Source organism: Protopterus annectens, chromosome 6.part0 (genome assembly GCF_019279795.1).
Source record: "Protopterus annectens isolate FY-2018-M chromosome 6.part0, PAN1.0, whole genome shotgun sequence".
Taxonomy (NCBI): domain Eukaryota; kingdom Metazoa; phylum Chordata; order Ceratodontiformes; family Protopteridae; genus Protopterus; species Protopterus annectens.
In genome coordinates this window covers 1,988,085,767-1,988,098,636 of record NC_056737.1, presented here as the reverse complement: position 1 = coordinate 1,988,098,636, position 12,870 = coordinate 1,988,085,767, and the positions used below count along the sequence as shown (strand labels likewise).

Below are 12,870 nucleotides of genomic sequence, written 5' to 3'. Positions count from 1 at the left end.
TTAATGGTTTGCCAGGGCTTCTGATTCTTGTCTTCCACTGCTAAATGCTTCTTGACACAAACTCTCCCTTGAGAAGGATAACCTCTAAATGAAATGATGTGAGTTGCTAAATGTGGCCAAGCAGAATAGAAAAAACAAAAGGGTCAGTTGGGACTGAAGGAGGCAGATGGCCAATGTGGGAGAGGACCAAAAAATGTTACTTTGATATTACTTATATTCTGTAATGGTATCTTTTCTTTTTTATTGTTGTCTTTCCCCATCTGTTTTCTATTTTAGTAGTATTCAGTCTTATACTGTTTATCTTTCTTCTGTCTTAATTTTCTTGCAAATTGTTTTGTGTCCCTTTTGAAATTAATTTGGGTATCCTTTTCTCCATTTTTGCTTTCCATTCCTGTATTACTTAATTATATAATATTCACTGTAACTTGCTTTTTTCTTGTTAGTATTAATTATGAAAATGAGACCTTTCAGGTAGCCATTCATAGTTAACGAATGTAAATGAATAAAGAAAATAAATGTTTGAGTGTAAACCACACTGATAGTCATGTGTTTCTAAAATGGCAGCCATTTTACTAGAGCTGAGATCTTTTCTCCTTCTATCTTTGGGAATATCATGTCAAAGACTACTTTACCTACCCCTCTGTATTTCTTTTCAGAACGGGAAACAGTAATTGCTGTCTGAGATGGCATAAATAACAGTAATTTTCTTAAATGTAAATGTAGCAACAGTTCTCATATAACTTGTGGTGTGCTTTGAAACCTCATCAGCAATACCTCTCTTTTTTACCGTCTAGAGAATGACTTCCTGAGAAGGGATTCTGTATATATAGCACATGCAGTCTAGATTGTAATGCCCGGTCTTTATTGTGATTTACAGTGTCTGTAATCTTCTTTGGTTACAGTGTTCTGTTGCTTTCTTACCTGACTTTAGTTACAGGGCTAAATCTCCTCTTGTGCTGTCTCTCTCCTGTATAACTCAGTATGGTTTCAGCCCAGCCCTGCTTCTCTGTTCAGTATGCCTTTGTGACTGCGAATGTACTGAGTCACTATTCTTTAAAAGGTGTAGTTTATAGGTTCATAGGTGGTTACTGGGCTGCTGACCCAAAGGTCTTTATAAGCCTAGCTGTGTGTACCCAATATAATAATAGAGAAACCCAATATAAAGGATTTTGCCTAAACTCGAGACCTTAGTTAGCAATCACTGCACATATCTTGGAGGGTCATAAGTGAAATCCCTGGCAAGAATTTACGTTTTCCCATCCAGTCATCCAGGATACATTTAAACAAGGTCATAGAGGAGCTTTGTTTGATGTGAACTGGTAGCTTATTCCAGAGGAATAACCTCTGGGAGACATATCTGTCTTTCCAGGAGGTCCTATTTATGTAGCAAGCCAGGTTAAGGTCCCTGAAGCGGGTGACCTTTGTGTCCCATTTGACTTGCAGATGTGCAGCATTTGCATTATGTTTGGATCCGAGATTGCTCTGTAGGCCAGACACAAGTCTCCTGTAAGTAGTCTGTACGCTACTGAGTGCAGTGACAGTGACTTCAGTCCGTCGATATATGACATGTGCTGGAGACCCTGAATTTTCTTGACTAGAAATCGCTGAGGTCTGTCAAGTTGCTGCACGTGCTGGTAAGGTACATACCAAAGGGAGCATTGTACTCAATTATTGGCCTGATGAAGGTTGAGTACAGGGATGTTATGACCTCTTTTGCTGTCAATGCCTGTGCTAATGAGGTGTTTAATGTACAATGCCTTCCATACCACAGTCGACACACGGCGGTCAAAGTTTAGGCTGCAGTCAACTTGCGTTCCCAAGTCTCTCACTACTGACTTGTTACTTAGGGTATTAAGACAGCTTTTTTTGCAGTTCAGTCAGCAAATGGCACAAGAGTGCATTCATTTTTAAACGTCTCTGTCCCAAGTATATTGATTATTGTTATTATTATTATTCTTCTTATTATTATTATTATTGTTATTATTATTGTTGTTGTTATTCATTAGTAGCAGTACTAGACCCATATAAATATTAAGTGACAAAATTACAAATCCGCCTAATAAACACTGTAATGTTTCATGATTTTTCACACATGGAATGGTATGCAGACATTACAGAAACCTAAAGAGAAAATGCAGTTTTTGATAATACATTGAAAAATAATAATAACACATTTAAAAATTATATATATATATATATATATATATATATATATATATATATATATCTATATCTATATATATATATATATATATATATATATATATATACATATATATATATACATATATATATATATATATATATATATATATATATGTAGTTACAGTCTAGGACAGCACAGTGGATAGTGTTGTCGCCTCACAGCAAGAGGTTCCCCGGTTCGATTCTTAGCTGGAGTGCCTTCTGTATGGTGTCTGCATGTCCTCTCTGTGTTCGCATGGGTTTCCTCTAGGAGCACCAGTTTTCTCCCACATTCCAAAGATGTGCAGTAGGTGAATTGGACACTCTAAGTTGGCCATAGGTGTGATTGTGTGATGTGGAAGAACTACTGCTGCTGGGCTCGCCACCTGATGATATAAAACTTAGTTCTAAATGATTGCCACTGCTGAAGTGACACCTCAACCCCATAAATGGGGAAAAAAGGGTTTTGGATGGATAGATAGTTGTGTTTTCTGACCTCAGGATATGTGTATTTATCTTACTTGAAGCAGTATTTTGAATTTAGTCAGGGATCTTGTACAAAAGAGTAGAATAAATAGAAGAAAGGTAAAGGCCATCTATAAGTACTGAAAATCTGGAAGTTCTGAATGATCATTGTAACTTACGTAGTTTATGATTTTTACATATGTATATTTTTGTGTATGTTTAAACTATATATACTCATTTGATTTTTTTACTTTTTAGGTCACTGGCTTAAAAGGAGGCAATAAATATCTTTATAGAGTCTCTGCTGAAAATGCTGCAGGCATCTCAGACCCCACTGAAGTACTTGGACCACTGACTGCAGATGACGCCCATGGTATTGCAGTTTTACTGAATCATCATGCATGCATGTTACTTAACAGTTTGTATACTTTTTTAATTGCATACTGATGACAGCTTAACAAATACATAGCCTGGAACCAAGAAAATAATGCCACTGAGGGTCTGATAATGGTTAAAAAAAATTGTTTTAATAGAATATTGAGTGATTTTGTCCTGTAAGAGAGACTTAATCAGAATAAAATAATCTTATTAAAAGAACATTATATACCGATCCTAAAAACAATTTAATTGATTAATTAATGAATAATTAAAATCAGTTCTTTCTTAAAACTACAGTGACTTTAAATATGAGCCCTCATCCATTGATTTCAGTTAGCTATCTCGGCAACATCTTTTTCTTTTTTAACAGTATTTCCAACCAAGATTGCTACCAAGTACCAGAGTAACATGTTTGATATGAACAGTAATAAAAATGAAAATTACAATTTATTGACACTTGAGTTTAGAACAGGTGCAGTTGAAACATGTTCATTTAATCCTGGGGGAAGGTAGCTCCCAGTGTAAGCTGACAGTTAATTTCATGTAATTTTAGACATGCTTTCAAATCCGCCCTCTTTTGGATCCTCTTTGATTTTTTTCCAGAATTCATAAGGATAATTTCTTGAAACCATTACACTGTATGGAATGTCTATACAAGGCACTGTTTTCACTTTTGTTGGCAATATCATGTTTGTTCATAAATGCATGTTTTGAACACGCACTCTGTTTTGCCAACATAAAAAAGTGCATATCCAACACATGTTGCCAAATAAATCACTCTTTGGGTGGTGCAATTCCCATCCTGGAATGTTATTTTAGTTTTTAAGATGTCCTCAAGCACCAAAATGTTATCTTTGGTAATGTATGTGCACTGTCTACAATATCCACAACTCATGGTACCCTTAGATGTTGGCAAATAAACAGATCATTTATTTTCCATTAACCTTTTAAAATTTGGAGCTGTTTTGGATATGAACATAGGTTCTGGCCCCACCATATTGAATAAATCTGAATTTGTTTTAAAAATACTCCAATTTCTCTTAAAAATCTCTTTTATTTCTTTGGAAAATTGATTATGTTCCACTATAAGTCTTCTTCTTCCTCTTTCGGCTGCTCCTGTTAGGGGTCGCCACAGCAGATCAACTGTTTCCATTTCTTCCTGACCTCTGCATCTTGCTCTGTCACACCAACTGCCTGCATGTCCTCTCTCACCACATCCATAAACCTTATCTTAGGCCTTCCTCTTTTCCTGTTACCTGGCAGCTTCATCCTTAGCATCTTTTTCCCAATATACTCAGCATCCCTCCTCAGCACATGTCCAAACCAACGTAATCTTGCCTCTCTGGCTTTGTCTCCAAACCTTCCAACCTGGGCTGACCCTCTAATATACTTATTCCTAATCCTGTCCATCCTCGTCACACCCAGTGCGAATCTTAACATCTTCAACTCTGCCACGTCAAGCTCTGACTCCTGCCTTTTTGTCAATGCCACTGTCTCCAACCTGTATAACATAGCTGGTCTCACTACCCTCTTGTAGACCTTCCCTTTCACTCTTACTGGTACTCGTCTGTCACAAATCACTCCTGACACTCTTCTCCACCCACTCCATCCTGCCTGTACTCTCTTCTTCACCTCTCTTCCACACTCACCATTACTCTGAACTGTTGATCCCAAGTACTTAAACTCATTCACCTTCGCCACCTCTACTCCCTGCATCCTCACCATTCCTCTGTCCTCCCTCTCACTCACACACATATATTCTGTCTTAGTCCTGCTGACTTTCATTCCTCTTCTCTCTAGAGCATATCTCCACCTCTCCAGGGTCTCCTCCACCTGTTCCCTACTCTCACTACAGATCACAATGTCATCTGCAAACATCATAGTCCATGGGGACTCCTGTCTGATCTCGTCTGTCAACCTGTCCATCACCATTGCAAATAAGAAAGGGCTCAGAGCTGATCCTTGATGTAATCCCACCTCCACCTTGAACGCATCTGTCACTCCCACCGCAGACCTCACCGCTGTCATACTAACCTCGTACATATCCTGTACCACTCTTACATACTTCTCTGACACTCCAGTCGGACAAAAAGTGACAATCTGACACTGGATTATGTTCCACTATAAGTACCTTTTCATATTTCCTATTTCCTTCGTAAGTTTGAGGTGTTGTTAAGCCTATTCGTAAAAGGTGTTTATGTTTACTCCCCAGCTTCTTATATACTTGTAAAAGCAAGCTATCTTCAAGATGAATAGTACCCTCTCACCAAAAACATTTCCCTCAACTTACCCAACTCCTCCCACACATCCTGCTGTTGAGATGTCATTTGTGCCACCCTAATGGCCTGTCCTTTCACTAAGATCTTCTTCTGCTATAAAGAATGACAACTGGTGTTATATAAGTAGGAATTACAAAAGGTCTTTTTCCTGTAAACATTAGATTTAAACGCTGATTGTGTGTGGGAAATGAGGGTGTCCAAATAATTTATCTTCTCTCTGCTCCAAGTGTGTGTGAACTTCAAAAATTCAGGTCTATATTAGATCAGCGAACGCTTAAAAAAGCGAACGCTGATTGATCGACTTTATGTAAGCGAAAGCTTACAATCTCGAACTGTCATATCAGTGAATTTTTTTCCTAGGGAAAACAAATCGCTGATCCAAAACACATACACACAACACAAGCACACCAAACAAACAGAAATCCACACACATACACCTAAAATCAGACACCTAACCATACAATAAACTATGCACACACCACTAACTATCCACTTACCTTAACCCAAACCCTAACCCTAAAGACCATCACTATCACACATTCACCTCACCCGGCTCCCTAACTCACCTAAATCCACCCTAACCTTCATGTCCACACAATCGCACACAAACCTAACCCGAGCCCTAACCCTAACTCACCTAACCCACCCTAACACTCACATCCACACAATCGCACACTTACCTGAATCCGACCCATAACTTTCCACCACAGCACTGAAAATACTGAAGCAACAGTAATGGACAACCAAATTCTTTTCCTAGGAAACAATTTGAGTTTCTGTTGCTTCGATATTTCTAACTTTTGCTAAAATAAGGTCGATCAATCAGCGTTCACTTGTTTAAGCGTTCGCTGATCTAATATAGACCCAAAAATTCTGTGGTCTTGTTTAATTACTCATTAATTAACCAATGAAATTGTTTTTAGAATTTGTATATAATGTTCTTTTTATAAGATTGTTTTATTCTGAGTAAGTCTCTTTTACGAGACAAAAGCGCTCAATATTGTATTAAAACAATTTTTTTAACCATTATTGGATTCTCTGTGGCCTTAATTTTGTTGGTTCTAAGTATATAGTGTTAATGCTGCACCATTTGTACAATACTTAAAATTGGTTCTACTTATCAAATAAACTGTAGAAAGCATGCCACCTTCATATTACAGAACACTTTTTGACAGTTTATCCATATTCACGTTTTCATTCCTGGATATGCTTATAAATATTTGTGTTAAGCCATATTCAGAAACTACATGCTTTTTATATTAACAGCTACACTGTAAATGACTGATGCATTTATTCATACAGAAATTTGGTATGATTGTGTAACAAGGTTTATGCTGCAGATTGTGCATTTTTTGCACCAGTTATTCATTTATTTTGCTTTCCTTTACAGTTGGACCTGCATTTGATTTAAGTGCATTCAGGGATGGTCTTGAAGTTATTGTTCCTCAACCACTCAAGATTCATGTTCCAATATCAGGATATCCTACACCAGTTGCAAAATGGTCTTTTGAAGGCAAGGTTTTAGAAAGTGGCGGCAGAGTGAAGATGGAAACAAAATCATCATATGCTGAGTTAATAATTATTCCCAGTGAGCGCCCTGATAAAGGCATCTACAGCATAGAATTGCAAAATGATGTCTCAGTTGTGTCAGGAGACATTCATGTCAACGTAATTGGTAAGCAACTGTTAAAAATACTTGCCACATTAAATATTTTATAGTGATAAAAGTATACGTTTTGTAAAATCACTGGAAATTAATTTTGCAACAATTAATTCTGCATTATTAAATATATTTTTATAATGTTAGATCCCTCCTTTAGATGTTACCTTTGTTGTGATTCTTGTTTTGTAAGACATATTGCTTGCAATAACATTCCTATAGCATTTTTAAAGTAAGAAATTGCAAAGTAAAAGTAACCCTTGCATATCCTCCTGTCAGGTATTTTTCACCATCTTTTCACTTGTATTCCCAGTCATTCACTTACCGTAGATGGCCAGGGATTATTTTGGTGATGCCTAGTTCACTACACTACTCCCAGTTACCTGTACAGAAAAGCAGTGCAATAAACTGCTCTCAGAAAGAGACCTATGAACTAGTGCTGAAGCATATTTTTCTGTACTGCTGGACTGGCAGTCTGTCACCGGCAACTTAAAGCTATGAGCTGCTAATAAGCTTCATCATAGGTTCATAGGTTCATACTAGGCTGTCTGCCCTAGGGCATTTATAAGCCTAGCCAGAGTGTGTTTGGCTTTCGCCACCCATTTTAAATTAATTTTGCTATGCCCTTTTTCGAGGTTAGTATACTGTGCCTCTGTCTAGCAGTGACACAGAAGTGATACCCGGGGTAAACCTACGATCTCCCATCCACTCATCAAGATTCCTCTTGAAGAGAGTCCTAACCTGGACTGGGATTTTATTCCAGAGTGAAGGGAGCCTCTGGGTTATGAATCTGCCCCTCCAGCATGTCATATTTATTTCAGTGCTGAGGTTCAAGTCTCTCGAGCGCGTAGCTCGATGGGATTTGGATTTTCTGAGGTGCAGCATGTCCATCATGCAAGTCCTTTGTTCACTTCCCTCAGTCTGCTTTGCACAATTTGTAACCTTGAATGTCAGCTAAGCAGGCTAGCAGTACCCAGTCATTGCTAAAGGCAGCTACTTGTACTGAACAGGTTTTACCTATGAAAAGAAAAATAACATTCCTGGTTTTGTTGTACAGTCACAGACAATGCCTGCATTTCTTCCACCATGCAAGTACATGTATAAATGTCTCTGAATGAAAATGCTTTCAACATTAAATCTGCTAGTCCTACAAATCAGCTTATTTTTATTTATTTATTGTTTTATTTTATATAGATTTTTTTATTTTGGCAACTACAGATCTATAATTTGAAACTTGTGCTAAACATTTTTATGAATATGATTTAACAACCATTTTTACATATACTAGCATGCCCAAGTGAACCAAGAGACCTGAAAATATCTGAAATAACCAGAAGTACAGTACAGCTGGCATGGGATGTACCAGAAAACGATGGTGGAAGCCCACTAACAGGATATCTTATTGAAAAACGTGAAGTTACTCGCAAGACATGGATAAAAGTGAGTACTTTCTGTGGTAACGTCACAAAAAATCACGTGTCATAATTGCCTACATCGTTTAGAATGACAGATGCATGAGCAATAAGAGTAATGGGAAGAGAGAAAAATGTATTAGCAGTGTGTCTGCATTTTCTTAAATACCTAACATTCACTGCACGTTACTAGTACTAAATCCCTCTTTGATCAACAAGAAAAGTACATATGTTCATTTACTTTAGTTTGTATTAATTTATTCATTTTTATTTGAGCACATAGGTGCAGTGGACCACACAAACTCATTTTAGCTGCAAAGCTGATACAGAAAATGAATCCATGAAACATATCTTACATAATACTATATGTTATTAGATGCCTCCTACCACAAGTTGAGAAGTAGCATTTAGTCATATTAAAACCAGTTTGCACGAGAAAAAAATAATCCAGCATTGAGGCATATATGCTTCAGAACCCAGCTTACTGGTGTGACACTGCCTGTTCCCAGAAAAGAGCATAATCTCAGACATTACCAATGTGTCAGCAAAGTAATTTCAGGGAAAAAACAATTATAACTCAATATTCAGTATTTATTTATGTATTTATTCATGATAAGTTAAAATTAATTGCTCACACTTTATTTCTGAAGATTACTTTCTGATCATTTAGATGCCATACCTGCTTTCTAGTTTAGATGTATATTCATTGCTTTATTAAGGCCTTCCATTTTTAATTGTTTTATTAAGGACTTCATTTTGTGTACTTTCATGGAAAAAGTGAGCATATGGCAGGAATAAGTTTGCTCAAATTTGAATTTTTTCATTCTGGGATAATACAAATAACTTTTTGACTGATCATACAAATGGAGAAAGCTAGTTAACTAGTACAGGAAACAATTATTTATTTTAAAAGTTACTTGATGCACCAGTGGTGTAAACCCAATATAGTACTTTTATGTTTTGTTTTATGTATTCTTTAATATTAACAATACTTAAAGCAAAATTATAAAGTAGGCACAGTGAATCTGAAGTTCAGTAGAGTCAGATGTGGAAAGACTAGGTGATTAAGCAGGATTGGGCTACCGGGAGTTACAATATCCTGCCATTTAGAACAAGTGTGGACCAAGCAGCTAGCATGATAGCATTTGTAGTATTTCCAACTTTTGCATCATAAGTCAGCAGTTTTGGGCAGACTGTCCTGACACATTTGCAGACTGAATTTTCATTTTTCTTTTTCTTTCTTTCTTTATTTTGTAGGCAAGGCACAAGCCTAAATCAGAATGAGCAATTTATTTTACTTTTTTCTTTTTTTTTTGTTTGTTTTTTTTTTCTTTTTTTGTAGCCAATGCCCAAACCTAGATCAGTGTGGTCAATTTATTTTACATTTTTTCTTTACTTGAAAAATTAATTAAAATCCTTATTTTACTCATGTTGAGTACAGATAATAGCCATTTGTACTATAAGGTATATGTTTACATTCCTATGCACCTTACTTTATTACTTTCATGTGGAATAACTTGCTTTGCATTGCATTATATTGTATTGTTTGGTATTGTATTGTATGTTCTTATATATTCACGTTCATTATATGTAAATACACCTTAGGAGGATTGCTGCAAATTAAATTTGAAATTGTGCAATGACAATAAAGGAATCTTATCTTATCTTATCTTACGTAGTGAACTTTGTATTTGGAAAGATGGATCAGTTTCTTTAGATGCAGTGTGACATTATTGGATCTCTTTGGATTCTGTTGTTAGTGAAACTAACTGAAGGCAATGCCTTTGTTGCATCAATGAGAAATTAGAATGTGTACTTGCCAGTGTCCCATTATTATTTAGCATGGCTACATGACCAAATTATGACTGTTTAAGTAGACACTTAACTGCTCCATGAGTATATCATCCTAAGAGAGCTTATACTCACGTTTACTAATCCAACAGGCTAACTTAGCCAAAGGACTATTTCAAACATGACATGAATCTGTTTGCAATGTGTATTCAGAAAATGTATATTTTTTCAGTTCTCTAAATTAATATCATTTTACACCCTCCAGTTCAGTCACTTCAGATGTAGGACTGACATCCCTTTTTTGTTTCAGGATTTGTTTTCTGCTGTTTAATTCAAATTCCATTATTCTTCATTTGTCTTGCTAATTCAACACTTTATTGAGGCAGTAATGGACTATACAGGAATATAAAAATAAGAAAATATTTCCATTATTTACACACACAAACCCAGAAGGACTAATAAATATATCTTTTTGCATTGTCTGCTTGATAACAATATACAGTTAAACCATTTAGGAGGACATCCTCCTTTCCATGAGGCATTGGAAGCTCCTCAACCCTTTTTCAGCTTTGCATGGATATGTATGTTTTTGGTGGCTACTAAATTTAATTGTTAGTTCTTTGCAATTTTGTTGTCTAAACCTTTTTTATTTATTTTGCATTAATATGCTGTAGTAGCTATATATAATCCCTAATGTATTTAGTTGCCACCTTTATGAATATGTCATCTTTCAGTTTTCTTTCATCATAATAGATTCAAAGGTATAGTTATGTTTAAGTATATACCAAGTTAGTCAGTGAACTGCCATTATAAATCATGAAAACGTTTTAAATTCTTTCTTCTAAAAAGCTGCACTATTGTATGTCAGAAATGTTTATTTACTTATTTATTTATGCTTATAGGTTGCTGAAAATGTACTTGACCAAGAATTTACAGCTTCTGACCTTATCCAAGGAAAGGAATATCTCTTCAGAGTTTCAGCCTGCAACAAATGCGGTCCTGGAGAACCTGCATATATTGATGAACCTGTGAATATATCTGCTCCAGCAAGTAAGTGTTCCTCCTGTTTTTCATAGTCTCATTCCAAAAACAGTAGTACTCATGCGATTTATGTTTGATATAATGCTCTGCTCTGTGCTCATACACCATTTGTACGTAAAAGTCCAGTCAAAGAAAGAAAGAAAAAAAACATAGGACTACATAATAACACTTTCATCCTTCTGAGTTAATAAAATGTATTGTATGGTGAAGGAAGAGTGTCATTTACCCAGATGCTGTAACTAAGTACCACTAAATGGGTTATTTTCTATGTGAAAAACTAAGGGATATATTATTTGAGGCCAGCAAGAAAACAAGATGAAAACATAGACACATGCATACATTGTCTATTCCTTGTTAAATGGACTTTCAGGGGGACATGTAAACTGAGATCTTTGTGGTTGCTGTATCTTTTTTTTTTTCAATTTTAAAGTGATAGAATAAATCAACATACAAGGTTGCCACTTGGTGTATTGTACAGATGATCTGGACTGTCAAAGCTAAGGGTGACTTTTTTTTGCAAGTTGAGCTGTTTCCTTTGCCACCAAATAATATATGACTGGATTAGACTGTCATACATTTCTTGGATTTGCCAGCTATGCAACTCATAGTAAAAAATCATACTTTTTGTGCATTTCTTCGTGCATTGTTTTGAAACTTTATGCAATATATAGTACTGAGTCAGGGAACTTTCTCAAAATATCAAAAGAGGACTAAAATGAAAAAAAAATGAAACTCTTGATTTAATCAAATTATTAGTCATAAACTCAAAATGTGCTTTTATTCTTTACAGCTGTGCCCGATCCACCTGAAAATGTAAGATGGAGAGATGCATGTGCCAAGAGTATCTTCCTCACATGGGAACCACCCAGATATGATGGAGGATCTCGTATTAAGGGTTACATTGTTGAAAAATGTCCTCGTGGTTCTGAAAAATGGGAGGCCTGTGGAGATGCAGTACTAGAAACAAAGTAAGTTTGCTTCTTTGGTCAATTTTCATTAATCAAACTATAAACACTGCCTATTTCATTTTAACTGTTCTTTTAAATAATCACACACCGGTTCATATTTTAATTCTCTAGAATGGAAGTAACAGGTCTGAAGGAGGGAGAATGGTATGCATATCGTGTAAAGGCCCTGAACAGACAGGGAGCTAGCAAGCCAAGCAGACCAACTGATGAAATTCAAGCAATGGATCCAAAAGGTAAAACAAACTAACTGGACATAGCTTTCCTTAGTTTTATTTTTCGGTATGTATTTTGATACTTATCTTATGTTTGCTTATTTAAATTTCACTTATAACAGAGGCTCCAGAGATAAACTTGGATGTTAAACTGCTTGCTGGCATCACTGTAAAGGCAGGCACAAAGATTGATATGCCAGCTGCAGTAACTGGCAAACCTGCACCTAAGGTTACTTGGACCAAAGCAGAAACAGTTCTTCGACCTGATAAACGAGTTACCATTGAAACCAAGCCTGGTGCCTCTACTGTCACCATTGCAGACACCAAGAGGGATGACAGTGGTACTTACTTTATTGAAGCAGTAAACACTAGTGGGCGTGCAACAGCTGCTGTTGAAGTTAATATACTAGGTGGGTTCATCTTTTGAAAAAACAAATATATGTATGTACATATATATGATGATCATTTGCATTGACGTAA

The 12,870-nt window shown here is 36.1% G+C and overlaps 1 protein-coding gene across 26 annotated transcripts in view; it reads left to right on the top strand.

The window, feature by feature from the left end:
* The window catches only part of LOC122805019 (titin-like), a 759,244-nt gene that overhangs the window by 570,055 nt on the left and 176,319 nt on the right, over positions 1-12,870 (top strand). For all 26 annotated transcript variants that reach the window (XM_044075290.1, XM_044075281.1, XM_044075295.1 and 23 more), the window contains 7 exons: positions 2,908-3,022; positions 6,697-6,981; positions 8,255-8,406; positions 11,072-11,219; positions 12,001-12,178; positions 12,290-12,411; positions 12,513-12,800. In XM_044075290.1, coding sequence (XP_043931225.1) covers positions 2,908-3,022; positions 6,697-6,981; positions 8,255-8,406; positions 11,072-11,219; positions 12,001-12,178; positions 12,290-12,411; positions 12,513-12,800 — 1,288 coding nt within the window. The remainder of the gene's footprint in view (positions 1-2,907; positions 3,023-6,696; positions 6,982-8,254; positions 8,407-11,071; positions 11,220-12,000; positions 12,179-12,289; positions 12,412-12,512; positions 12,801-12,870) is intronic.